Raw genomic sequence first — 24,342 nt, forward strand, 5'->3', positions numbered from 1 at the left:
TGTGGCATCATTATTCACAGCAGCCAAAAGTGGAAACAATCCAAATGTCCACCAATTAAAGAATGGGTAAATAAAATGTGGTGTACTATTTGGTAATAAAAAGGAATGAAGTACTGATACATGCCATAACATAGATGAACATTGAAAACATTATGCCAAGCGAAGGAAGCCAAATATGCAAAAGACCGCATAGTATATGATTCTATCTATATGCAATGTCCAGAAAAAGGCAATTAGTATAGCTGTACCCAAGGAATTCCCCGCTTTACCCCCAGACTTCCAAAAGGCTCTTTGTTGTGGCTTTTTGCCACAGCCCCTCCCTCCCACTTTCCTGTCCTGCAATGTTCAAGTTGCAGTTCAGGCTTCTGTCACCAGGTGGCACTAAAGAACCGCCATTTGCAAATTTCTTACAAATAAGTTTATTCAAACAGCAACGAAAAATACAGTACCTTCCCTTAACATTCAGCCTATGAATATATGTATATGTACAGAATGATTCTAATTCTGTCTGAAAACATTGGTAGGTGTAAATGAAGATTGTGAAAGCATATACTCCAGAGCTTGCACACGATGGAACACCAAGTGGCAGCAGCGAAACTTGTCAGTTGGTGGGCAGGCAAAGGGCAGGAAGGAGGTGACTGAGAGAGGATGGGGCTTTGGATCGTGGTGTGGGCAGCCTGTACAGTAGTGTTCTGTGTCCTGACAGGGGATGACAGAGTGTGTGAGACAAGGACTAGGCAGCCTGTACAGCCTGTAGGGTTATGGGGGTTAACACGTGTTCTCTGGTAGGAACCCTCTGTAGGGTCCACAAAGTACATCAACAGACATTAATGAGAGAAGAGATAAATCAGTGCACGCGACATAGATTTGCAGTCAACAGCAGATGGAACTGCTTCAACATAAATAGAAATTCTCCAAATAGAATTGCTATCATAGTAAACAGTTTCATATTTTACTCTTTCCAAATACACGCTTTTTCATTTAAAAAGAACAAAAATGGAGGTGGATATGATGCCACCTGACATCTGTCATCTTCCTCACCCAGAAGGGTTGCTGAGTGAGTACCCGCGGGGCCACAATAGCAGGGAATGTGATCCGACCATTTCTCCAGCCCTGGAAGCCCATCTTCTAAAAGGGAGGCTGCTCTGTGTCCTCTAGGGCGGGTGAGGGCAGGAGCCTCATCCCGTCCTGCCACTTACTGGACAGGTGACCTAGGCTCTGTCAGCCTGAGCTTGGGCATCTGTGACAGGGGACTCACGATACCTGTGTCACAGAGCTGTCCTGAGGGGTGAATGAGAAAACCTGCCCAAAGTATATGGCATACTGTGGAACTTCAAAGGCTCTTTAAAAAAGTCAAGACTCAGTAGCAGGGGCTGGCTGAGCCTTAGGGCTAAGGCAGGCACCGTGGAAAGGTGTTTTTCATTGTTTCTCCTAATGAGAATATAGATATCTTTATGAAGGAAGCAAATCTCTCTCTGGTATGCCTTGAGTTCAAAGTTTTAAAGACAGAAGGATCTCTAGTTTCGTGGGAGACTCAGAAGCTCCTAAGAGCTGCTCAACCTCGTGCCTCTGAGCAGACCCTAACCCAGTTCCCCACGCTGGGAAGACAGGCTTGCCTTTGATTCACCTGGTGAGCTCAGTGAGAGATGGCACCAGGGCAGCGAGTTGCGGTGTTTGTCTAACTGCTGCTCCTGGACTGCTCCGCCTGTTAATACGTTTATAGGAAAATTCTGAATCCGACCCACAGCCACCAGGACAGGAGTCCTCAGATCATGTCACCCCAGGATTTCAGCCACCCGCTGCCTCCCTGAGAGGCAAAAATCCAAGAAGTACTAGCATTTTTGGACACAATTGTCCATTCTTTAATTATTAATAACTAAAAATTTATATTATAATCCATCATGTTTATTGAAAGTGTTTCATTAACTCTATTGTGAAATAAGAAGTTAAGAAGATAAGGAAGGAAATGAACATGTAGGAAAATTCAAGGGTTAAATCTGAGATGAGATTACTCCTTCATATTAAACTTTAAACTTGCTCAAACTTCATGGCGTTGAAGATTCAACAACAACAACAACAAAATAAAAAACCCTCTTAGGGCCCCTAATCCTTATGCAGACACAGGTGTCTCTCTGTCCTTCTCTCTCTCTCCCTCTTCCCCTTCAAAGTATAAGTTCCCAAAGAGAAATGATTAAGCTTAGCAAGGAAGGCATGTCAAAAGGCAAGACAGGGCAAAAACTAGGCCTTTTGTACCACACAGTTAGTCAAATTGTGAATTAAGACGAAAACTTCTTGAGGGAAATTAAAAGTGCTACTCCAGTGAACACACAAAGGACAAGAAAGGAAACCAACCTTACTGCGGATGTGAGGAGAGTTTTAGTACTCAGGAGAGAAGATGAAGCCAGTCACAACATTCCCTTAAACCAAAGCCTAATCCAGAGTGAGGCTTTAATTCTCTGCAATTCTATGAAGGCTGAGAGAGGTGAGGAAGCTGCAGAAGAAAAGTTTCAAGCTAGAATAGGTTGGTTCATGAGGTTTAGGGAAAGGAGCCATCTCCATAACATCAAAGTGTGAGGTACAGCAGCAAGTGCTGATGTAAAAGCTGCAGCAAGTTATCCAGAAGATCTAGCTAAGGTAATTAATGAAGGTGCCTACACTAAACAACAGATTTTCCATGTAGACAAAACAGCCTTATATTGGAAGAGGATGCCATCTAGGACTTTCATAGCTGGAGAGGAGAAGTCAATGCCTGACTTCAAAGCTTCAAAGGACAGGCTGGCTCTCTTGTAATGGGCTAATTCAGCTGGTGACTTTAAATAGAAGTCAACGCTCATTTACCATTCTTAAAATCCTAGGGCCCTTAAGAATTATGCTAAATCTACTCTGTGCTCTATAAATGGAGGAACAAAGACTGAATGACCGCACATCTGTTTACAACATGGTTTACTGAATATTTTATGTCCACTGTTGGGGACCTACTGATCAGAAAAATAAAGAATTATTTCAAAATATTACTGCTCATAGACAACTCACATGCTCACCCAAGAATTCTGATGTAGAGGTATAGTGAGACTAATGTTTTAATGCCTGCTAAAATTACATCCATGCTGCAACCCATAGATCAAGGAGTAGTTTTAACCCTCATGTATTGTTATTTAAGAAATACATTTCATAAGGCTATAGCTGCCATAGACAGTGATTCCTTTGATGGATCTGGGCAAAGTAAATTGAGAATCTTCTGGAAAGGATTTACCATTCTAGATGTCATTAAGAACATTACTGGTTCATTGAAAGATGTCAAAATATCCACATTAACAGGAGTTTGAAAGAAGTTGATGGATGACTTTGAGGGATGCAGGACTTTAGTGGAAGAAGTAACTGCAGATGTGGTGGAAAGAGCAAGAGAATTAGAATTAGAAGAGGAGCCTGAATACGTGATTGAATTGCTGCAATCTCATGATGAAACTTTAACCGACGAGGAGCTGTTTCTTATGGATGAGAGAAGAAAGTGGTTTCTTGAGATGGAATCTACCCCTGGTGAAGATGCTGTGAAGATTGTTGAAATGACAACAAAGGATTTAGAGTATTACATAAACTTAGTTGATAAAGAAAGTGGCAGGCTTTGAGAGGACAGACCCAATGTTTTTTTAAACATGTTTATTGGAGTATAATTGCTTTACAATGGTGTGTTAGTTTCTGCTGTGTAACAGTGAATCAGCTATACATATACATATATCCCCATATCTCCTCCCACGTGCATCTCCCTCCCACCCTCCCTATCCCAGCCCTCTTGGTGGACACAAAGCACCGAGCTGATCTCCCTGTGCTATGTGGCTGCTTCCCACTAGCTATCTATCTTACATTTGGGAGTGTATATATGTCCATACCACTCTCTCACTTCAGCCCAGCTTCCCCTTCCCCTTCCCTGTGTGCTCAAGTCCATTCTCCACGTCTGCGTCTTTATTCCTGTCCTGCCCCTAGGGTCTTCATGACCTTTTTGTTTTTTCTTTTAGATTCCATATATATGTGTTAGCATACGGCATTTGTTTTTCTCTTTCTGACTTACTTCACTCTGTAGGACAGACTCTAGGTCCATTCACCTCACTACAAATAACTCAATTTCGTTTCTTTTTATGGCTGAGTAAATATTCCCTTGTATATATGTGCCACATCTACTTTATCCATTCATCAGTCGATGGACACTTAGGTTGATTCCATGTCCTGACTATTGTAAATAGAGCTGCAATGAACATTGTGGTCCATGACTCTTTTTGAATTATGGTTTTCTCAGGGTATATGCCCAGTAGTGGGATTGCTGGGTCGTATGGTAGCTCTATTTTTAGATTTTTAAGGAATCTCCACAGTGTTCTCCATAGTGGTGGAATCAATTTACATTCCCACCAACAGTGCAAGAGCGTTCCCTTTTCTCCACACCCTCTCCAGCATTTAGTGTTTGTAGATTGTTTGATGATGGCCATTCTGACTTGTGTGAGGTGATACCTCACTGTAGTTTGGATTTGCATTTCTCTAATGATTATTGATGTTGAGCATCCTTTCGTGTGTTTGTTGGCAATCTGTCTATCTTCTTTGGAGAAATGTCTATTTAGCAGACCCCAATTTTGAAAGAAGTTCTACTGTGGGTAAAATGCTTTCAAGCAACAGTGCATAGAAATCGTTTCTGCGAAGGAGAGTCCATCGATGCAGCACACTTCACTGTTGTCTCATCTTAAGAAACTGCCACAGCCACCCCAACCTTCAACAGCCACCACCCCAATCAGTCAGCTGCCATCAAAACTGACACAAGACCCTCCAACAGCAAAAAGATTATGGCTCACTGAAGTTTCAGATGATTGGTAGCAACTTTCAGCAATAAAGTATTTTTTAATTAAGGTATGTACATTGTTTTTTAGACTTCATGCTATTGTACACTTAATAGTCTACAGTATAGTGTAACCATAACTTTTATAAGAAGTGGGAAACCAAAGCACTTGTTTGACTCACTTTATTGCAATATTTGCTACGTTGCTGTGGTCTGCAACCAAGCTCACAATATTTCCAGAGTATACCCGTATCTATAATTGAGGCAAGGCTGAGTGAATCAGTAGGAAGAGCAAAGGCCTCGGGTTCAGAAGACGTGGGTTCCAGTCTGGAATCAGCCAATGAGTAGGAGCATGACATGGGGCAGCGTGGGACATTAAGGTCCCAAACCTCAGGTTCCCCATCCCGGGAGTGAGGATTCTTCCCCTCATAGTGTCCTTGTCAGGATTTATTGAAATCACAAGACTATGTAGGTCACAAAAGTGCTGTCGTCTCAGCCAGGCCTGAAATCTAAGACTCGGTTTCCTTATCAGTAAAGAATGAGTCACAATATGGAGTTTGTAGTTATGTCAAAAGGATTAAGTGTTATGTGTAGATTAAAAGATAAGCCAGTGTCCTATTATGTGCATAATTAATGAGAATATAAAAATGATGATAACTCATCCTGGGTTAATGGAACATTTTGCTTCCTTCCTTAATTTTTCTTTTACTATTTTCCAAATTCATTTAAATGTTTTGAAATATATTTAAGAGTATTCCATGCAGCAAATTATTCAAAAACTTTCAAACCTGGAATTTTACCTCTGGAAGGTTCATTTGGTCTTTGCCATGCAAAACTATGCCTGCTAAAAATCACAGACTCTCGTTGTAGTACTCTCATGGGCTCTTGTAGGGGAAGGAGCATCAATCCACAGCCTCCTCAGCTTCTCTGAACTGCACGTTCCAATTGCTGTCTGTGGAAGAACTCTGCATTTCCGTTGCTGAACTGACCTGTGTCCCCAGCATCCCTCTCAAAAGTGGCAGAGAGAATCTGAGGCAACTCTTCAGACAAGATATTTGAAAATTTCAGTGTCTTAAGTCCACTGTGTGATGCTACAGCCTATGAAACATTGTGAGCTCACAGTTTTTGGTCCCCTTTCACATGAAACATGTGTCTGGCGATGGTAAAGGTGGTGGAGTTACTAGATGCCTAGTGGTAATCACACCAGTAGGGTATGTCTGAGACTTCTCACGTGAAGTGAAGTTTAAGCTGAGATCTGAGCCTAAGGAGGCTTTAGCCAGCAGAAGAGGAGAGGGTGGAGACTAGCCAGATATAACAGGAAGGAAATACCCTGTAACCTGGTTTATCCATTTGGAAAATCCAGAGTGGCAATCCCTTACCCAGAAGTTTGTCACGCTGGGAAAACCTTTGTGAAACTTAACAGGACAGTTGTAGAAAGTACCTGAACCCCTTCTGCCCTCCTTGCTCCCACCTCAGGCCTTTACTGACCACCAGCCCTCTAAGAGGAGTCCTATGTTATTACTATGATTTCTATCTGTGAAACCATAGAGAAGAAGAAAGTCGTTAGGCAAAACACTTTGAGCCTGATTTTATTTTACGTGTTCTTCCACCACTCACCATGCAAAGCAACTTTTAATAAATTTTTCTTTCCTCTTCCCAAATTTTCCACTGGAGGAAATTCAGAAATTGGCGGTCCATGATAACTGGTGAGCATATTGTCAACCAAGAAATGCAGAAGGCTGCAGATAAGAAAAATAGTTTTTACTTAGGGTCTTATGAATTATAATTTGTGAGGCACTGATTTGAGTAGCAACTCAAATGTGCTCATAGGGAAACAAAAATGGCAAGAGTTTATAAAGGTGACATATAAAGACATTCCAGAGAAGTTATATAGGTTATCTTTACAGAACTATGATTGGTGCTGGCAGGCATTCAGTCACTTGAGGCACCAGATTGGTTGCCATGCTCTGGTCTCCAGGGAATAACGAAAACAAGTTCCAGTCGGTCTCAGGTTGGCCAGGTCAAAGGTTTATGTTGCATTTGGGGGTAGAAATATGTAAGTCCTACTTCCTTACTAGCCTCCTGGCTCCATTTTCAATCCCTTTGACATAAGTAACCACATTTTGTTGTCCATGGTCCACGTATCTAGAATTGCAGCTTAGACATCACTCAGCAGGAATCTTTGGAAGGATGGAGGGAGCCAGTTCTCATTCAGAGTGACATTTCTGGAAGATTTTGTGGCAAATGAAGCATTAAGGGTAGCCCACGTACATTAAAACTAGTGGCAAAAACATTTCTTCTGCCTCTCCCTCCCAACTATGATGGGCAACCTATATGTGTGTAATTGAGAGACAAAAGTAATGTGAAAAAGCATATAGATGTAGAAATATACCATTAATCCACACACCTATTATTTTGGTAGTGAAATTCCCAACCAGGTATATACTACTATGCTATAAAATTTTACATCAGTTATTTTTCTGATTTCAAACTGCTATCTTTATAAACTAATGAAGTGCAAGAATGTGTATTCTAGAAAATATTTTTCTATATTATTTTCATCTTGTTACAGAGCAAGATGTACATCCTTGATAGTTTAGTTTATATTCCCCAGATATATTTGTCTGTGTACAGTACTATATAAACAGGTTTACATGATATATATATTCTTCCAAATTTTTCTCACAGTATGTATACACTTTTCCTCATGTTATGTATGTTTATGTGCATATGTAAATATATGTACACACTTACATATTTTTAAATTGTTTTTTTACTTGTTTAATCTTTATATGTTTGTGATGTATAGATCTTACTTAATTTTTTTCAATAGACTTTGAAAGACACTCTTACTACTAATCAGATTTATTTATGTACGAGAATATTAAACATTTGCCTATAAAATATTTTTCCTATAATTTGCGTTCCTTTCTATGTGACATTTTTGTTTGGGATTGACAAGGTTTTCTTTTTCTAACTTCCCTTCAATTTCTCAAATAAATTTGTAACAGATAAAAGGTTTTTTGGGTCACATATGCAGTTTTGAATTCCCCTGGTGTCAATGCCACGCAGATAGGGTACTCAAACAACCCTCTCATCCATGTCTTGGTCTTGGAAGTTCATGATGGAGATAAAATACACTCCCTTAAGCCTGGAGTGCCACAGGGATTGAACTGTGTGGGGGCGGATGTGCTGGGCATGTGGGGCCCAGGTAGAAGCAGAGGAAAGTTAACCTCCATGGAGGGGAGAAAATGATCCCTTCCATGGGATCCCCTCCATGGGAGGGAGAGGCAGAAGAAATGTTTTTGCCACTAGTTTTAATGTACGTGGGCTGCCCTTAACGCTTCATTTGCCACAAAATCTTCTTTTGCCACAAAACGATGACTTACAGAATTATTTTAGGCCAGAAGCACTTTACATGGTATCTCCTATAAGCAAACATATGTTCAAATATTTTGGTCTAAAGCCCTTTTCCATTGTGCCCTGAAACTCTCAAGGATTTTTTTTTTTTTCGGTACGCAGGCCTCTCACTGTTGTGGCCTCTCCGGTTGTGGAGCACAGGCTCCGGACGCGCAGGCTCAGCGGCCATGGCTCACGGGCCCAGCCGCTCCACGGCATGTGGGATCTTCCCGGACCGGGGCACGAACCCGTGTCTCCTGCATCGGCAGGCGGACTCTCAACCACTGCGCCACCAGGGAAGCCCAAAAATTCCAATTTTTGACTTGACAGTTTATCTGTGTGGTATGTGCATTTCTGTCTTACACTTCTTTTACCCCAAAATGTTCACACACTTATGTGCAGATTTTTCTTCACCTCTCTCAGTGGCTGGACTTTTCTCAGGGCATAGAGATCCAGGAAGGGATTGTGGACATGGTGTGGAAAATTCCAGAAAGTAGTGGAAAATTCCAGAAACGTCTAACTGATGCACTGGAGCCCAATCTCCTCTCTCCTTCCCTCTGCCTTGAAACCTCTCTGGTCTGGAACTTTCAGAGCTACAATTCCGGCTCTGACCACTAGGGGTATCTATCTACATTGAGGACTTTTTTTTTTTTTTTAAAAGGAAAGTACATGATTTGTTTTCTTTTACTGTCATTACAGTGACCCACAAAACTCTGCTTGCTATTTCGATTATAGTTTTCAGGTCTGTTCTTTGTTGTTTGGTTCTTGTATTTTTTTTTTTTGGTATTATCTCTCTGAGGTGGGCTGAGGTTAATTCCAGCCATTTGACTGTTTTCAGAAAATTGTTACTTTGTACTAACTTAAGACAATCTCCCACACTACAGCAATAACTTAGTAACTCTATGCTTGGAGAAGTCATCTTCCATTCCGTGGAGCTCAATTTCAGTTTCTGTTTCCCCAGGTAGCATCTGAATGACCCTAGACAAGCTCCAGCACCTCAGTAAGCCTCAGCAACCTTGGAAAGTTGGTGATTCTGATATCAGAGTCCCCTTGTGAGGAATTCATGAAAGAACAGAGGCAATGTAGCAAGTACAGAGTCTGGCCTACAGCTGGCACACAGAGTTATCTGGGTTTGCAGAATGAAGGAACACAGTGTAGTGTAGCTGATCCAGAGTCTGGCATACAGAGCTCTCTGTGTTTGTAACCAGAAGTATCAAGGTCCCCTAAGCCTCCTGATTCCAGATGGTCTCCTCTGCAAGGGTGGTACAGTTGGAGAGAGTGCCCTGGGTGTTAGGCTGGTAGCAAACTCAGGGGGCAGTAATTACAGGAAGTTAAGTCTCCTCTGGCCCCCAGGGCTCTCCTCCTCTGTGCCCTTGGGGAAGGGACTTCCTGTTAGGACTCCATCTTGTTTGTGTGGCTCTGACAAAGTGGTTTGGGGCTTGCACTCTCCTTCTTCGGAAGCCCTTCCTGATATTCTCCAAACCTCCAGCTCCAGACCCACAGATTCTCTTCACGAGCAGCCTGTGAGGAGGGTGGTGACAGATCACTGCCTTCAGGCCACCCCATGGGTGAGTTGGTCAGCATGAGACCTTGTCCTCAGATCCCCACAGGGCAGGAGGGGTTCTGGGTTCCCTCCCTAACCCCAACCCACAGGACCCCAACAAGCCGACCCCCCTTTAGAGAAGGCATGCAGAGGGCTCAGGCTCACTATTTCCCACTCTCTTGAGGAAATGGGCCAGGTGGGCTCTGACACACCCGTCCTGATTCCATGTGGAAAACCTCCCCTCTTATGGAAATGGCCATGGCTGAGGTGAATTATTTCCCCTGGCTGAGAAAAAGGCACAAGTCATGTGATCTTCTCAGGTCTAGGATTTGGAGAGTAGGGAGGGTCACCTAGGTGGGGCATGGGATTGTGTAAACTAATATCCCTTGGATGTATATGAGGTGGGGGAGGGGGAGAAAACCCACCATTACCACTGAATATTACATTAACTAGTCAGGGTAAATTGTATTAGTCCATAGAAGCTTACTGAGGCTTGCTTTGTTGCCCAGCATATGATCTATTCTGGAATGTTCGATGAGTAGTTGTTATGTGCATTGTTCTATGTCAATTAAATACATTTGTTAACTTAAGTAACATTTTGAAACCTTCTTCCTCTAGCTGGGTTTTTGTCTGCCATTTTGTGCATCACTCAGTGAGCTGTGTTAAAATTTCCCACTGTGACTGTGAATTTGACCATGCTCTATTTCTGTTAGATTTTGCTTTGCATATTTTGGCTCTATTTTAGGACATGCATACAAATTTAGAATTTTATATTAATATCTCCTTATTGCATTGAACCTGTTATCACAAAGAAATCTTCTTTCTCTAATGATGCTTTTTTCTTTAAAGTGTACCTTTTCTTTTACTAATAGGGTTATACAAGCTTTCTGTAGGTTACTGTGGAAAAGGTATACATTTTGCCATTTTTTTTATTTTCAACTTTTCTAGATGATTAAAATTTGCATGTGTCTCTTTTCAGGAGCATTTGATGGAAGGTTTCTTGTCCAGTCTGATAATAGCTGTCTTTCTATTTGGAATACTAATCTGAAATTTTTAATGTAAAAGTAGATGTAATTTGGTTTATATATACTATCTTATTGTATGTTTATTTTTGCCCCTTCTCAGTTCTTTTGCCTTTCCTCTCCTTTGAAATGATTAACATTTTATAACTATTAAATTGTTACCTCATGTGGCTAGGTAAACATTCTTTTGCCATTCTTGTAGTGTTTACCCTTCAGATTACAATGTACATTTTTGCCCTTTCAGTCTAATGTTAGTTAATTAGTTCTTTAAAACTCCTCAGACAATTAAGGGACCTTGAGACACTTTGATTCCATATACCCTCCAAATTTATTGTCATGCATTTTCCTTCTCTATATATTTAAATCCCCAGAAGAAATTACTATCATTGTGTTATATAGTCAACACTCATTTAAATTTGCCTACATATTCACAAATGTCATTAGACTTTCTTTCCTGTATCTACGTGCCTCCACCTGGGAGGATATTTCTTCTGCCCAAAGAAGAGCCTGTAACATTTCTTTGAGTTTGAGTCTTCTGGTCACATATTTTCCGAGTTTTTCTTACATGATGATGAAATGAATGCATATTTTAGGACTGTTTTTCCTTAAAGCATACTTTTTCTCCTATTACAATAATACTGTTACACTGAGTTGATATCTTGTTACTTTTGGAAACTTCTCAACCAAGATCTCTTCAAATACCACTTCTCCACTGTTCCCTCCCGTTCTTTCCGGGACTCACATTAACCATGTGTTAGGTATGTTCACTGCATCTCCTTTAATTATCTCCCCCTCGCTTTTGGTATTCTCCATGTTATGTCTCTCCAGGTTCCATTCTGGATCTTTTCATTGGACCTATCCTTCATATCTCTAATTCTTCCGTCAGGCAGGGAGGTCACCTTTGACCCTTGAACCATCACACCAGGGTAGATTTCAGGGTAGGTTTTATTGTGTCCCAAGAGCCGAGCAGAGAAGAGAGAGTTAGAGATGAAAAGCCACTTGTCCCAGGTCACATAACCTGATCCAAGCAGAGCAGGGACTAACATCACAGACTAAACCCTGGGTCCAGACCCTTTCCTCTGTGCTTGTTTTCTTCTTGGCTGTGAATGCTGCCTACCTCTCATTTCCTGAGAAGCAGAAACACAATGAAGTTTCTAAGCCTTTTTTTAGCACTGTGATACATTTCTCTTTAGATTATAAAGCCAGTGATATTTCTTCATTAGCCATGAGAACTTTCCCAGGAATTTTTCTGGTACTGGGCCCATTGATGTGTTGTTCTTAATTTCAGAGAACATTGATCAAGTGAACAATTTACAAAGAAAAGCAAGATGCCGGGGTATTTACCGAAGGAGACACAACTACTGGTCTCAACAGGCCACTTCCCAGCAGCAGCAAGATAGAGAATCACTAAGAAGTGATGCTCACGTGGACACCCAAGCAAGATAGTAAGTGACGAGGCAGCATGGCTGACCAGTATGAACCAGTGAAAAACAAAACCTTGTAGTTAAATATGTCATTCTTCTCTCTAACCTGGAAGAGTGAGGAATGATGGGATCAGGTTAACGGTTGAGCAGTCTTTATTGTAGCTCTGCTATCATTGGGGAAAATGTAGAGAAGACTTCCCAAGACTATACGGACCACTTTCTTCTCTCCACTTCCCCACAGTGCTCCCTATGCCATTCCATCCTGTCATCGGAGAGGCAATTTTCAGGAACAAGACGAAACCCATGTTAACAAGGAGACAGAGCAAAAGCCTCCAGAGAGAAGAATGGAGAGAAACAGGCAGGATGAGACCTTGGGGAGCTGGTTCAAGATCAGAGTGAGTGTGCTGGCTAAATGGACCTAACATGTAGAAGAAGATGACAGAGAGAGTCATGTTGGGCGCGTGTAGAGATGCTGGGAACTTTTCTCTCGTGGCAGTGGAGTTGGTAATCTGTCTTGTTATTACTAGGAGTTAACTTCCTAGATCATGTGAGGGCAGGTTCAGAGAAGCAATATAAAGGGAGCAGACTGACTGCAGGGAGCATGGGAGAGGCTGTCTAAAAGCAAAGGAGGAAACTACTGCCAAGGAGATGGAGCAACTCCACACCAGAAGACGCAGTTTGGCTCAAGCTGAGTGTGGGAGGAGGTTGAGTCTCTGGGGTCCTCGTCAGAGGGGCGGGCCAGGTCTGCCTTAGGTAAGATCTCTTAGAACTTTATAAAAGTAAGTACATGTGAAAGATATGAAGTCGATTATTTCAGGAAAAGTATTTAAATGGAAAGAAAGGGTATTTAGGAAGTCCATGTCTGGTGTAAAAGTTAGCGATAACAGATATTGTCCTATCTTAAGAAATTACCTAAAGCCTGAAAAAAGGTCCTAAAGCAAGACACAGCTGGGTCTTATCTTACCCTTGGATTCCATTGTATCACTTTTCTTTCCCCAATTATTTCTTTGGCTCCTAGATTCCCTTCGGTATTAAATATGATGAGAAGTGGCTGCTGAATTTGATTCAGAAGCAATGCAGTGTCCCCTTCACCCCAGTCGAAGTAAGAGAGGACATTGAGGCCGATGAGAGGAAACGGGGTAGATGGCAGGCCCAGATGAGAAATGGCTCTGGTCTCATATTATGCTTCTCTTGTCACTCTCCCTACAGTTTCACTATGAGAAAATGCAGGCCCAGTTCTTCGTTGAGAATGCCAACATTGCCTTCGCACTGAAGAATGTCAACGGCAAGATTTACAATGAGGCTAATGAAAGGGTATGTATCAAGGGCATGAGCAGGGCTAGCTGGGGGCAAGAGGGCAGGACAGGGGCATGGTCTTGCTTGATCCCAGGGCTCAGATTTCCTGGAGCTTACCCAGCCCCTCTTGTGTTCTCAACAGATATCTATCTTTGTTGATCCCTGTGATGCACCCCACTCTGTGCTGAAGGAGCTGAGGTCAGAAAAGGTGGAGCAGATAAAGGTAATGCAGACTCAACACAACCTGTGCACTCACAGCCAGACCCACCTATTGCCCCCGATCACCACCTCAGCCTCAGGCCCCTGAACCCCATCCCTAACTCTGCAGCTGCCCGTGAAGGAACAATATGATGCCTCCCAGCAATCTCTTGACATCCAGAGAGTCCGCTCTGACCCTGGTATGGCTACAGCAGTAATTGTAGAGCAGGTGAGGGCAGAGGGATCTGGCTGGAAAGGATACTCAGGAATGGTAACTCGGGGAGGGGTTGGTGCTGGAGCTGTACCAGTCAGGAGCCTCTCAGCCCCCGTTTCCCTCCTCCTGTCTTCCTGGAGACTTGATGACCCCTGATACTGGAATGGCACGAAACCCTAGAAATGACATGGCCACCTCCCTGCAGATCCATCCAGGGAATATGCCCAAGGTGAGGACCTTAGACCCGATGTTGGAGCAGGTGGTGATGGTGGGAGAGATTAGGTAGAAGAGGCAGATTTGTCTCAGGTATCCCCTGCTGGGGTCCTCACTCTAACTCTTTCCTCATCATAGCTTTTGGCCTTGGACCTGAGCAATAAGAAACCCTACCAGCTGCACAGCCTGTCCAACACTATGCCGAATGCTTCCAACACCAAGAACTTGAACCTCTCCAACACTGAGGTGAGGTGTGGTACCCAGATCCGTCTTTGAAGGGAAGGTGGGAAGGCTCATGTGGTGGTGACAGAGGAAGGGAAATGGATTTGTAGGAAAAGGAAGCGACTAGGGGTGCACGGCCATCCTGGCTCTGTTTCTCTGGCCCATGTGGTTCCTCCTCATAATCACAGGTGAAGTCTGCAGGGGAGATGGACAAGGGTGAGCGGCTGGAGCCAGAAGGGATGTGTGCAGACAGAAACCCCCTGTGCACCACCTTCCCTGATATGTCAACCAACATAAGGTCAGATGCATCCTCTGTCACCCGGTGGCAGCCTGAGCTACTCCCGAAAGTGCCCGTTTGCAAGGGGCAGCTGACGTGGACCTCAGGGAGGACTACAGGCCCTATGCTCTCCTCTCTGCATCACAAAGCTGCCAAAGTTTCAACCAGCACCCAGTGGGCCCCCAGCCCAACATGTGCATATTTTACATTCTTACGTGCTGTGTCTGAGCCATTCTGGGGCAGGTGAAGAGCTGCAAATGGGGCGCCATTTCCCCTTTCTCCTCTCTTCTTCCGTTACCCCCACCACGGGAGAGCTTCTTTCCCTTCCCTTTGTTTTCTCTCTCTCCCTTGTGTCTAGGCCCATATGTCTCTCTCATCTATCCCCTCGTACCTTCACTCCCTTTCTGTCTTCATCCCCCTCCATCTCCCTCCCTGAGCCCCACCTCACTCACCTCCCTGCCCCAGCACCCTGGGCCATCCAAGGGGGAAGTCCAGGTCTTGGTCCAGGTCTTGGCAGAGTGCTGGACCGCCAGTGAGGTAGCAGAGCCTCGGGCACACACCCCATTCCCTCTTCTCTCCACAGCCTTCAGTGGGGCCCTGGAGGAAGGAAGGGAGGGGAAGGAAGCCCTGAAGCATGGGTTTGAAATGCTGGTCCCAGTGGCACTGGAGAAGAGAGTCCAGGCAGTCTGCGGGGGAGCTACCCAGGGGAAGGAGAGGAAGGGAGGGAGGGAGGCGGGGAGGGAGGTAGGGCCTGCTCTCCCTCTGTGTCAGTCAATGGGGGACGTGTTCAGGGCCCTGGAAGCCTGGGACGCTGTGGTGTGTGTGTACTTGCTCCCATGAGGAGGAGGGTCACCTCCACAGTTTCACTGACTTTTCTGTTTTGTCTTGATTTTGGCAGCTCCATCCTGGAATTGTTCCCCAAGTTACTAACCTTGGTAAGTGTATTCCTTGTTCACTGACTCCTCTAACTGGCACTGACAGCACCCACAAACTACTCTGAACCCCATTAGGTCTTGCCCCAGTTACAGTTTTGAAACTGACCCTTCAAAGTCCTGGGCGGAAGGGGATGGTACAGTCCCTGTGGGAACCTGACAAACACTCTGGATCTTCTACAAGCACATTCTTCATAGGCTTTGGGGAATCCATGGTGATGATCCAAACTGTAGTCCTGCCCATGGAATTTCCAGGGCCCTTTCACCACTGACCTCTGACCCTCACCCCCTCTTGGGCCCATCCTTTTCCCTGATCATCCAGCACCACCTCCTGGTCTGCACTGCTGACATCCTCTTCTCTTCCCCAGGATGACCAGGAGACATCCCCACTGGCTAAGTGTGGTATTGAAGCCTGCAAGCGCTTACCAACCTGCAAGGTGAGGACGGAGGATCAAGCCGGGTTTTAAGTGGTGCCTGAGAAGGGGGTGTCAGCCATGGTCCTGAGGACTGTTTTGATTCCAGGGAAGCTACTTTGGTTCTGATGAGCTGAAAAGCCTAGTCCTGCAATTCCTGAAGCAGTAAGTACCTCAGGGAAGCTGAGCAAGGGGGGAAGGGCTAGGACAGGTGAGGCCACCTAAGCACAGGTCTGCTCAGGGGAGTTTTCAAGTCTCATTTGAGGTCCAGACCACAGAGATAGACTGTCTTCATTGCTCCTCCTTAGGTACTACTTGATCCATGACTATGGAGACAGACAGGTTCTCGCGGGTGCTTATCACGAGGAGGCCTGCTTCTCCCTGACGATTCCCTTCCACCCCGAGGACCCAGCCCCGTGAGTATCACAGCACAGGCTGTGCTCCCGGGCCGTGTGGCTCCCCAGCAGACACAGGCCAGCTGCTGCAAACACCCACCACCCACTGTTGCTCTTTGTCTCCTAGAAGCAGCTTGTGCGAGTATTTCAAGGACAGCAGGAATATGAAGAAGCTCAAGGACCCCCGTGAGTGTGTGATGGGAAGACTGGGTGGGAAAGGGCGGTGAAGGAGTCAATCATAGGGCCCAGGGCGTGGCAGCCCCTGACCTTCGCTCGCTTCCCCTCCCCTCACAGACCTGCGGGTCCAGCTGCTGAAGCACACAAAACGTGTCATTGTGCACACTCTCTGTGTGTTGCCCAAGACTCAGCATGACTTCAGCTCCTTCGTGGTGGACACGTGGTTCCAGACGGTGAGCGCCTGCTTCTTCCCTAGGGTGGGCCCAGGAAGCCGCAGGTGGGTGGGAGGTGGAGGTGGTGACTGGGCGCCTGGGCTCTTCCCTTTCAGGAAACGATGCTCTGCTTCTCCGTCAGCGGGGTGTTCAAGGAAGGTGAGTGTGTGTAGACCCCCAGCGCAGATGTCCCACTGCTGCCTCCCCCAGGCCAGGCTCACACCCAGAACCACTCAGCTTCCCTGACCCCTTTCCTTCCCTTCGCTTTCTTTCCCCTTCCGTTCCCTTCCCTCCCCTCCCCTCCCCTACTCCTCGCCTCCCCTTCCCCACTGTGTTCTCCTGCCCTCAGGCTTCCCACAGACAACCCCGGTCTGAGCTGTGTCCATGCCTGTCTGCCCTGCACACCCTGGGCATTGAGGGCACAGGCTGTGGATTTTGGTGGCTCTCATCCCAGATTCTTACTCTGAGAACTTGGGCCATTACTCAACCTCTCGGTTTCCTCATTTGCAAAATGGGGTAGTAGTATCCACCTCTTGGGCGGCTGTGAAAAATGCATCCCGTGAACTTGTGCAGTGGTCGTCAGGGGCCCTGTCACTGGGCGCAGACTGCTCCTACAGTTGCCCTCCCCATTCCCGACACCCTGGCCCCCGTGAACAACTGCCCTCTCAGCATGAGTGTCCAGTCACACCCTGACTGGGGACCGCCGTGTGAGCGTGTACAGCACATGCAGCTGTAAGGGGTGCTGTAATTTGTTTGTTGTTGAAGTGGAAGGACGTTCTCAGGGCTGTGTGCGTGCCTTCACCCGGACCTTCATCGCTACCCCTGCCCGCTACGCCAGGTGAGAGCCCTGTTGTGGGCGGGAATGCCCATCCCCGCCTGGGCTCAGGGGCGTGGGAATGTGGTGGCAAAGACCTTAGGTTTACTCAATATTGTGGAAAGCCAGCAGGGGGATCCCAGGAGCAGTCTAGCCTAGTGGTTAAGAAGAACATGGGCTCTGGGATCGGCCTATGGGTTCTTTCCTTGACCCAACACTCACTCGCTGTGTGACCTTGGTCAATTCACATGACCTCTGTGTGACTCAGTGTCTTCTTCTGAGAATGGGGATCAGACTGTCCACCCCTTGCACTGTGGTAAACGGTAAATGCGAAATTGCCCCTGGTTTGGGGATGAACCTATAAATCAAGTGAAGGTGGTAGACAGTCTTTCCAAAGGTGGGCTCTGTAGGGAGGGGCAGAGGTACCAGTCAAGGAACCTGGGAGACAGACACAGGAGGGACGTGGAAGGAATCCGGTTGCTGAGTGCCAGTGGGAGCAGAGTCAGTTCTGGGGGTGTGGGTGTCCATCCACCAGTTGTCTGAGGGCCCATTTTTCCTTCAGTCTGTGCATCATGAATGACGAGCTGTTTGTGAGGGATGCCGACCCCAGTGAGACCCAGAGTGTGTTCTCCATCCCACTGCCTACACCCACCTCCAGCTCCATGCACCCCCTCTCCCAGCAGCAGCAGGACATCATGCAGGCATCCTCCACCCCATCTGAGATGAACCGCTAGTGGTCTCAGAAGTGAGTGCTGGGGTTGCATGGGGATAGGAGGGAGCTGGGAGGAGTAGAGGGGTGATTAATGGGAATTTTCAGGTAATTATTTTAAATCTATTTTTCCTTACAAACGTTTACTTGTGAGAAATACCCTAATTTCATACTAATACATTTCCATGTATTGTAAAATACAGGTATCCTATCTTATATACTGTTTTGTAACTTCTTTTATTATTAGTGCCAGCATAGTTTCTTTCAGTATATGTGAAGCTACATTATTCTTTCTAAGATCAATATATTAAACAATTGAATTCCAGGAAGCCATAAGCTGTTATTGATAGGCATTTAGCTTTTCGCCTCTTCTTCAGCATTACATGCAGTGGCATCTGCTCATTCTGGTACATACATGTTGGTAAACTTGAAGGCTTGCTCTTGTAGCATAGATGTAGCAGTGAAGTTGTGTGGTCAAGTGTCTCCAGTTTGGTCCTAAGGGAGGTCATCTATCCTCCCCCACTAGAGGTGCTTTCAGTACAATGACTAGACTATACCAGAGCTAAAAATTTCTTTACTCATCAAAAAGTGAATTCTGAGAATTCAGAGATAAGAAGAAATAGACCTCTAGGATTTCAGGAAGGTGAAGGTGGACAGAAGTCAGGTGCCCTGGGGTTGACACTCACGGCTGCTGGCTCTGCTCACATCCCAATTCTTTCTCTTTACTTTCTTCAGTCCAAGGGCAAAATTCCAGATGTGACCCTCATCCACTGACCTGGGATCTTGAGAACAAATCTCTGCAAATGAGCCTTTAGATGTCAGTTTCATCCTCATCATATTTGTCACCTCTCTTCTCTTAACTGAAGCCATATCCATGACTAAGCTTGCAGTCCAGCTAATCAGGAAGCCAAAGTTTACCGTGTAGGCCTGCCCATTGTTTTTTTATTTTTCCAACGCATGATCCTTGTTCATCTTTTTATTAAAGAGTAACATTGCACATTGTATGCTGTGTGTCTTGGATTGCTTTTCCCCTGACCCAACCATGAGTTAGTGGGGCCAGGACCAAAAGGTCCCATCTCCCACATCATCCCTGGCAGTCTCTAGCAGTTATATACGACGTACACAGTGCTTGAAAATTATAGAGTAAGGACTCCATTCCTGGACAACACTAAAATCCATGCTTTGCCTCCCGATAACCTTCTCTCCACCACTTCAGTACTCACAAGTTGTGACCGTTCTGATGTTCACTTCTATAAACAAATATAACGTATTTAGCAAGTAAAGTACCATATTTACTCCATTAATTATGGATTTCTTAATTATTTAACAGGTCTAAAACTGTGTTGACATATTTATTAGTTTCTTAGGTTCTGTACCTAAGACTATTTTCCCCACAACTCCAGTGTTGTTTTTTTTAACTTTTATATTTTGAAATAATTATTGATTTACCAAAAGTTGAAAAAAGTTGTGTAGAGAGGTCATGTATACCCATCACTCACCTTCTCCTAATGATAACACCTTGTATTACTTTAGTACAGTATCGAAACTAAGAAATGGACATTGGTACAATCCACTGAGCTTAACACAGTTTCGCCATTTTACATGCACTCATTTGTGTGTTAGAACACTTGTGTATAATACTTATATATTTAATAATTCCATGCACTTTTACCTGCAGTGTAGGTGTTCTAACTATCACCACAAACAAGATCAAAAACTGTTTCATCACCACACGTTTCCCTCATGTTAGCCTTTATAGCCACACCCACCTTCTTCCTGATCCCACATCCCTAAACTCTGTCAAACACTATTATAATTTCCTAAATGTCATAGAAATGGAATCATATAGTACACTACATTTAGGAATGGATTTCTTTCACTCAGCATAATTCTCCTGAGATCCATCCAAGTTGTAACGTGTGTCTATCGTCGGTTTCTTTTTATTGCTGAATAGGATTCCACGGTGTGAATGTACCACAGTTTGCTTACCCATTCCCCCGTTGAAAGACATCTGGGCTATTTCCACTTTTTAACTATTGTGAGTAAAACTGTGATGAACTTCATGTAAAGGTTTTTTTTTTGTTTTTTTAAACATCTTTTTTGGGGTATAATCGCTTTACAATGTTGTGTTAGTTTCTGCTTTATAACAAATTGAATCAGCTATACATATACATATGTTCCCATATGTCTTCCCTCTTGTGTCTCCCTCCCTCCCACTCTCCCCATCCCACCCTTCCAGGCTGTCACAAAGCACCGAGCTAATATCCCTGTGCCTTGCGGCTGCTTCCCCCCAGCTATCTACCTTACTACGTTTGTTAGTGTGTATATGTCCATGACTCTCTCTCGCCCTGTCAAAACTCACCCTTCCCCCTCCCCATATCCTCAAGTCCGTTCTCCAGTAGGTCTGCGTCTTTATTCCTGTCTTACCCCTAGGTTCTTCATGACATTTTTTTTCCCTTAAATTCCATATATATGTGTTAGCATACGGTATTTGTCTTTTTCTTTCTGACTTACTTCACTCTGTATGACAGACCCTAGGTCTATCCATCTCATTACAAATAGCTCAATTTCATTTCTTTTTAAGGCTGAGTAATATTCCATTGTGTATATGTGCCACATCTTCTTTATCCATTCATCCGATGATGGGCGCTTAGGTTGTTTCCATCTCCGGGCTATTGTAAATAGAGCTGCAATGAACATTTTGGTACATGACTCTTTTTGAATTTTGGTTTTCTCAGGGTATATGCCCAGTAGTGGGATTGCTGGGTCATATGGTAATTCTATTTGTAGTTTTTTAAGGAACCTCCATACTGTTCTCCGTAGTGGCTGAACCAATTCACATTCCCACCAGCCGTGCAAGAGTGTCCCCTTTTCTCCACACCCTCTCCAGCATTTATTGTTTCTAGATTTTTTGATGATGGCCATTCTGACCGGTGTGAGATGATATCTCATTGTAGTTTTGATTTGCATTTCTCTAATGATTAATGATGTTGAGCATTCTTTCATGTGTTTGTTGGCATTCTGTATATCTTCTTTGGAGAAATGTCTATTTAGGTCTTCTGCCCATTTTTGGATGGGGTTGTTTGTTTTTTTGTTATTGAGCTGCATGAGCTGCTTGTAAATTTTGGAGATTAATCCTTTGTCAGTTGCTTCATTTGCAAATGTTTTCTCCCATTCTGAGGGTTGTCTTTTGGTCTTGGTTATGGTTTCCTTTGATGTGCAAAAGCTTTGAAGTTTCATTAGGTCCCATTTGTTTATTTTTGTTTTTATTTCCATTACTTTAGGAGGTGGGTCAGAAAGGATCTTGCTGTGATTTATGTCATAGAGTGTTCTGCCTATGTTTTCTTCTAAGAGTTTGAGAGTTTCTGGCCTTACATTTAGGTCTTTAATCCATTTTGAGCTTATTTTTGTGTATGGTGTTAGGGAGTGATCTAATCTCATACTTTTACATGTACCTGTCCAGTTTTCCCAGCACCATTTATTGAAGAGGCTGTCCTTTCTCCACTGTACATTCCTGCCTCCTTTATCAAAGATAAGGTGTCCATATGTGCGTGGGTTTATCTCTGGGCTTTCTATCCTGTTCCACTGATCTATCTTTCTGTTTTTGTGCCAGTACCATACTGTCTTGATTACTGTTGCTTTGAAATATAGTCTGAAGTCAGGAAGCCTGATTCCTCCAGCTCCTTTTTTCGTTCTCAAGACTGCTTTGGCTATTCGGGGTCTTTTGTGTTTCCATACAAATTGCGAAATTTTTTATTCTAGTTCTGTGAAAAATGCCAGTGGTAGTTTGATAGGGATTGCATTGAATCTGTAGATTGCTTTGGGTAGTAGAGTCATTTTCACAATGTTGATTCTTCCCATCCAAGAACATGGTATATCTCTCCATCTATTTGTATCATCTTTAATTTCTTTCATCAGTGTCTTATAATTTTCTGCATACAGGTCTTTTGTCTCCTTAGGTAGGTTTATTCCTAGATATTTTATTCTTTTTGTTGCAATGGTAAATGGGAGTGTTTTCTTGATTTCAATTTCAGATTTTTCATCATTAGCATATAGGAATGCCAGAGATTTTTGTGCATTAATTTTGTATCCTGCTACTTTACCAAATTCATTGATTAGCTCTAGTAGTTTTCTGGTAGCATCTTTAGGATTCTCTATGTATAGTATCATGTCATCTGCAAACAGTCACAGCTTTACTTCTTCTTTTCCGATTTGGATTCCTTTTATTTCCTTTTCTTCTCTGATTGCTGTGGCTAAAACTTCCAAAACTATGTTGAATAAGAGTGATGAGAGTGGGCAACCTTGTCTTGTTCCTGATGTTAGTGCAAATGCTTTCAGTTTTTCACCATTGAGGATGATGTTTGCTGTGGGCTTGTCATATATGGCCTTTATTATGTTGAGGAAAGTTCCCTCTATGCCTACTTTCTGGAGGGTTTTTATCATAAATGGGTGTTGAATTTTGTCGAAAGCTTTCTCTGCATCTATTGAGATGATCATATGGTTTTTCTCCTTCAATTTGTTAATATGGTTTATCACATTGATAGATTTGCGTATATTGAAGAATCCTTGCATTCCTGGAATAAACCCCACTTGATCATGGGGTATGATCCTTTTAATGTGCTTTTGGATTCTGTTTGCTAGTATTTTGTTGAGGATTTTTGCATCTATGTTCATCAGTGATATTGGCCTGTAGTGTTCTTTCTTTGTGACATCCTTGTCTGGTTTTGGTATCAAGGTGATGGTGGCCTCGTAGAAGGAATTTGGGAGTGTTCCTCCCTCTGCTATATTTTGGAAGAGTTCAAGAAGGATAGGTGTTAGCTCTTCTCTAAACGTTTGATAGAATTCACCTGTGAAGCCATCTGGTCCTCGGCTTTTGTTTCTTGGAAGATTTTTAATCACAGTTTCAATTTCAGTGCTTGTGATTGGTCTGTTCATATTTTCTATTTCTTCCTGATTCAGTCTTGGCAGGTTGTGCATTTCTAAGAATTTGTCCATTTCTTCCAGATTGTCCATTTTGTTGGCATAGAGTTGCTTGTAGTAATCTCTCATGATTTTTTTTATTTCTGCAGTGTCAGTTGTTACTTCTCCTTTTTCATTTCTAATTCTATTGATTTGAGTCTTCTCCCTTTTTTTCTTGATGAGTCTGGCTAGTGGTTTATCTATTTTGTTTATCTTCTCAAAGAACCAGCTTTTAGTTTTATTGATCTTTGCTATCGTCTCCTTCATTTCTTTTTCATTTATTTCTGAACTGATTTTTATGATTTCTTTCCTTCTGCTGGCTTTGGGGTTTTTTTGTTCTTCTTTCTCTAATTGCTTGAGGTGCAAGGTTAGGTTGTTTATTCGAGATGTTTCCTGCTTCTTAAGGTGGGCTTGTATTGCTATAAACTTCCCCCTTAGAACTGCTTTTGCTGCATCCCATAGGTTTTGGGTCGTTGTGTCTCCATTGTCATTTGTTTCTAGGTATTTTTTTATTTCCTCTTTGATTTCTTCAGTGATCACTTCATTATTAAGTAGTGTATTGTTTAGCCTCCATGTGTTTGTATTTTTTACAGATCTTTTCCTGTAATTGATATCTAGTCTCATGGCATTGTGGTCGGAAAGGATACTTGATACAATTTCAGTTTTCTTAAATTTACCAAGGCTTGATTTGTGACCCAAGATATGATCTATCCTGGAGAATGTTCCATGAGCACTTGAGAAAAATGTGTATTCTGTTGTTTTTGGATGGAGTGTCCTATAAATATCAATTAAGTCCATCTTGTTTAATGTATCATTTAAAGCTTGTGTCCCCTTATTTATTTTCGTTTTGGATGATCTGTCCATGGGTGGAAGTGGGGTGTTAAAGTCCCCTACTATGAATGTGTTACTGTTGATCTCCCCTTTTATGGTTGTTAGTATTTGCCTTATGTATTGAGGTGCTCCTATGTTGGGTGCATAAATATTTACAACTGTTATATCTTCTTCTTGGATCGATCCCTTGATCATTATGTAGTGTCCTTCTTTGTCCCTTTTAATAGTCCTTATTTTAAAGTCTATTTTGTCTGATATGAGAATTGCTACTCC

The 24,342-nt window shown here is 43.5% G+C and overlaps 1 protein-coding gene across 1 annotated transcript; it reads left to right on the forward strand.

The window, feature by feature from the left end:
• Positions 1 to 12,535: 12,535 nt before the first annotated feature.
• Positions 12,536 to 19,203, forward strand: LOC116747646 (nuclear RNA export factor 3-like). Its single transcript, XM_032620099.1, has 17 exons — positions 12,536 to 12,602; positions 13,226 to 13,309; positions 13,417 to 13,521; positions 13,646 to 13,726; positions 13,832 to 13,901; positions 14,056 to 14,144; positions 14,539 to 14,648; positions 15,526 to 15,562; positions 15,928 to 15,996; positions 16,082 to 16,137; positions 16,281 to 16,388; positions 16,495 to 16,553; positions 16,662 to 16,777; positions 16,873 to 16,915; positions 17,522 to 17,594; positions 18,133 to 18,315; positions 19,015 to 19,203. Exons 1-16 carry the CDS (start codon positions 12,552 to 12,554, stop codon positions 18,302 to 18,304), a joined length of 1,323 nt encoding a protein of 440 aa, XP_032475990.1. The 5' UTR covers positions 12,536 to 12,551; the 3' UTR covers positions 18,305 to 18,315; positions 19,015 to 19,203.
• Positions 19,204 to 24,342: the final 5,139 nt, after the last annotated feature.

This window comes from Phocoena sinus, chromosome X (genome assembly GCF_008692025.1).
Source record: "Phocoena sinus isolate mPhoSin1 chromosome X, mPhoSin1.pri, whole genome shotgun sequence".
Taxonomy (NCBI): Eukaryota; Metazoa; Chordata; class Mammalia; order Artiodactyla; family Phocoenidae; genus Phocoena; species Phocoena sinus.